Source organism: Corvus brachyrhynchos, unplaced genomic scaffold (assembly GCF_000691975.1).
Source record: "Corvus brachyrhynchos isolate BGI_N302 unplaced genomic scaffold, ASM69197v1 scaffold5, whole genome shotgun sequence".
NCBI lineage: Eukaryota > Metazoa > Chordata > Aves > Passeriformes > Corvidae > Corvus > Corvus brachyrhynchos.
In genome coordinates this window covers 7,850,102-7,853,562 of record NW_008238321.1, presented here as the reverse complement: position 1 = coordinate 7,853,562, position 3,461 = coordinate 7,850,102, and the positions used below count along the sequence as shown (strand labels likewise).

At 46.9% G+C, this 3,461-nt stretch overlaps 1 protein-coding gene across 2 annotated transcripts in view; it reads left to right on the top strand.

The window, feature by feature from the left end:
* Positions 1–3,461, top strand: part of LOC103615418 (cytochrome P450 3A12) — a 12,275-nt gene that overhangs the window by 7,658 nt on the left and 1,156 nt on the right. The window contains exons 12-13 of one of the 2 annotated variants that reach the window (XM_017734099.1): positions 1,374–1,536; positions 2,618–3,455. In XM_017734099.1, coding sequence (XP_017589588.1) covers positions 1,374–1,536; positions 2,618–2,827 — 373 coding nt within the window. In that variant the 3' untranslated portion in view covers positions 2,828–3,455. Of the gene's footprint in view, positions 1–1,373; positions 1,537–2,617; positions 3,456–3,461 lie in introns of those variants that run through there. The other variant, XM_017734100.1, reaches the window with a different exon arrangement.

The following is a 3,461-nucleotide window of genomic DNA, read 5'->3' as shown; positions in this document are numbered from 1 at the left end:
AAAAGTGGGGAATGCGTGATTATAACATTTAAATTAGGCATTTATCATTGTCTGACATCTAGTCCCAGCATTACCGTGAGGGGAGTTTTATGATCTACATCCATAAACTGTGCATGGAATTTAATTAACTGCATTGAAGGGAGCAACAGTGAGAGCAGCTCCCAGCAGCTGTAACACTGAGGGGTTTATGGCCAGATATTAAAGCAAGAGCCATAGGGTGACTGGCACAATGCCCTGCAAATCAGCAGTGGAAGGGCAAAGATGGGTAGGAAATAAAACTTAATTTTTAACTCAAGTTATGAAGCAATCTTTGCTTAGGAGCTCTGTCAGACCCTGCAAAATGAGGCAATAGCCCAAGGCAGACCTGGGATACCATGAACCTGGTAGTCTTCAGGTAGCCACCAAGACATTGAGGCTTGGTCCTGAGAGAGCAGGACAAGACCTCTGCTCTTGCACCTGGAGCTGAAATACCCCTGGAAGCTAATCCTGGTGTGTGGTGACCTTTGGGACAAAATTTGGCAGTGGTATCAAGCAGGAGCACCTATGGAGCCTATGGTCACCTTGTGTTGAATTCAGAAGGAAACACCCAAATGGGAGTGCTCTGGCAATGGGCCAGGCTACACCAGTTGTTCCAGTAGCCACACCCTTATTCCAGTTGTCAAACTGGGCATGGGTAGCTGGACAGGAACTATTTAGGGCTCACTTGCCTTGCTGGGAGTTCATCAGAGAGATGTGCTGATGTCTCAGTAGTGAGATACTTCACTTCTGACTTAGCATGGCTGAGGTTTGTACCTGGACCTCATGCTCTGGGAATGAAAAGCTTTCTGACATGAAAACTAGCTGATCACTAAGAAGTATTACTGAAAATGCTCAGTGGCAAATTTCTCTGTGAAGCTGATTGTTCTTCCCTGTTTTTCATGATGAGGAAAGGAGTGGGGCTGACATGTCTCAAAAGCAGCCCTGCCTTTAGTCACGCAGGGGGAGAACATCTTTGTGTTCACTCGGTCCTTTGATCTACAGGGAAGCTGTGGAGCTGTAGACCTCTGTGGTTTAGGGTTTGAAATCTGGGTTCCGTTTTAGAGCTGAGAGAGAGTTTTGAGAAAAGAGTAGTTACAAAATCCATTAGTGTATTTCAGTATTCCCAGGTCACTCAAAGCACCTGGATTTGCACAACCAAATCCGAGCAGTAGGATAAAAGCAGAGGCATAAGGTATCTGTTGAGACAGAAATAAAGAACTTAGCTGGATTCTTCTTATATGCACAGAAGCACAAAAAGCTTTTGCCTTCCCAGACCCCTCATCACTTCAGATTTGGAAGCTGACACATCCTGGAACAGTAGCTCTTGCTAACTTGGTTTTTTTGGTTGTAATCAGGTTCAGTAAAGAGAACAAAGACGGTATTGACCCCTACACCTTCCTGCCATTTGGGGCTGGCCCCAGGAACTGCATAGGGATGAGGTTTGCTCTCCTCACCGTGAAAGTGGCTGTGGTCGTCCTGTTGCAGAACTTCTCCTTCAGAACCTGCAAAGACACACCGGTGAGGATGTGGGGTGGTGTGTCTCGTTATCTTCCCTTACTCCCACTGAGATGGTCCTACTGTTACATGGGAATAACTGTTTAAATCTCAGTTAATTTTAAGGGGTTCGCCGCAAGTTACTGAGGCTTTTTTTAATTCTCTAGAGAAGCATATTTAATTTTGGTGGGATGTTTAGGCTGAAATCCCTGAAGTCCTGTGCCTATCTTTGGGTTCACCTAAATTGTGGGGTGCTCTCTCCCCCACAGTGCACTGTCAGTCTGTTTGACCCAGCTTAGGAAGACCCTGCTCCAGAGAGCAAGAAAAGAATATCCCCCAGCTCAAGCCAAAGCTGTGCTTTGCAACACAAACATGGCTGTTCTCTGTGGGACATCCCAGACACCAAAATTCATCTCTTACAGGCCAGGGCAGTCCCTTAAGGGTAGCAATTTTCAAACAAACACAATCTGGGTTAAGTTTGAATTGGTGACCCTCTCCCTCTTTTAGACTAAGCAGGATCCCACCAGGCTTTGGTTTTGCCCAGCATTTGGTTTTTGCCCCGTGAATGCTGCATACAGTACTGCTGGGATGGGCCTGGTAGGGTGAGAGTGCTTGACATGAAATAAATGCAGTTGTTGGAAATGATCTGTCAGTCCAGCCCTGCTGAGGGGACGGCAGCTCCCTGTGCCTCAGGCAGGCAGCACTACGGTGTTTTCAGCCCAACCCAGCTGCCTGCAATCACTGCTGCGAGAGGCTGGGCCATTATTACATCCTGTTGGTGAGGAGAGCTTGGGAAATCAGAGCAGAGGGGGCAACAAGTCACTCAAAGGACGTTTGTTGTAAGAAACAGAAAAAATCCTTATTAAATTATTACTTGGCTCGGGTGCTCAGCTGGAATCTCTGCAGATTCAGATTGCAGCTCAACTAGTAACCTGGAGGTGAAAGACTGTAATAGTCCATTAACAATGCAGTGACCTATCCACCCTCCCCCAAGTCTAATGACATTTTTCTAGTCCTCTGCAATCCATAAAATTGATTCTTTTTATAACTGCCTTTAATTAAAAGGAGACAAGTTAAATATGTATTGTATTATTGGTGCCCATAGGTTTATGGAGCTCTTTCAGCCCTTTTTTCTACAGAAGGTGTCATGTACATCAGATCAGAGTGGGAGGGAAAACTTCATGCTGGATCATCCCTTTGGAACATGTGTATGGAAGCTGCAGCCTCTTCTCACTGCTTCACTGATGGCACATTGGGCTCCAAGCCATACTGCTTAAATTTTCTGAAACAAAGCTTGCTGGGATATGGGGTCTGAATGTGGCCTGTTGGGCTGGGTGTGTCACCCTTGTCCTGAGGGGGAGAGGAGGAGCTGGGATATGAGCACCACCCATTGGTGGGGGAGACTTAAAACACTTTCCTCCCGAAAGAAGACTCCCTCCAACACCAGCTTTAAACATTGCTTCTAATGAGATTCCCAGCCTACCCCATGGAAACCTTTTCACGTGGGGATGCTTTTGCTTTGGAACTCGCTCTGAGCAGCGATTTTAGTTTTGCTCTTCCTAGAGAGCTTATTGCTCCTCCAGCTCCCATTATGATTTAGCTGCCCTTAGCACTAACACACTTCTGCATTAAACAAAATGGCACTGCATGCCCCCATTTAGCTGCAGCTCCCTGGGTGGGATTTGGCTGCTCTTCCCTCCATGTGCAGCCTGTTGATCAGTGCAGCGAGCTCTTTGTACCGCGCCACGTGAGAGCCCGAACTCACCAACCAGTTTATCCAAGAGCTGAGGGCTGTTAAACACCAGCTGGTAGCTGCTTTGCATGAGCAATAGTGATGCTCCTGCTGTAGGTACACCTGTGAGTTGGGAAATGCCTTGAAAACAAGTGGTAGCTGGGATGTGTGTGAGCTGTAGGGCTCCTGTTATCCTGTCTGTCCTTTCTCCCAGCTG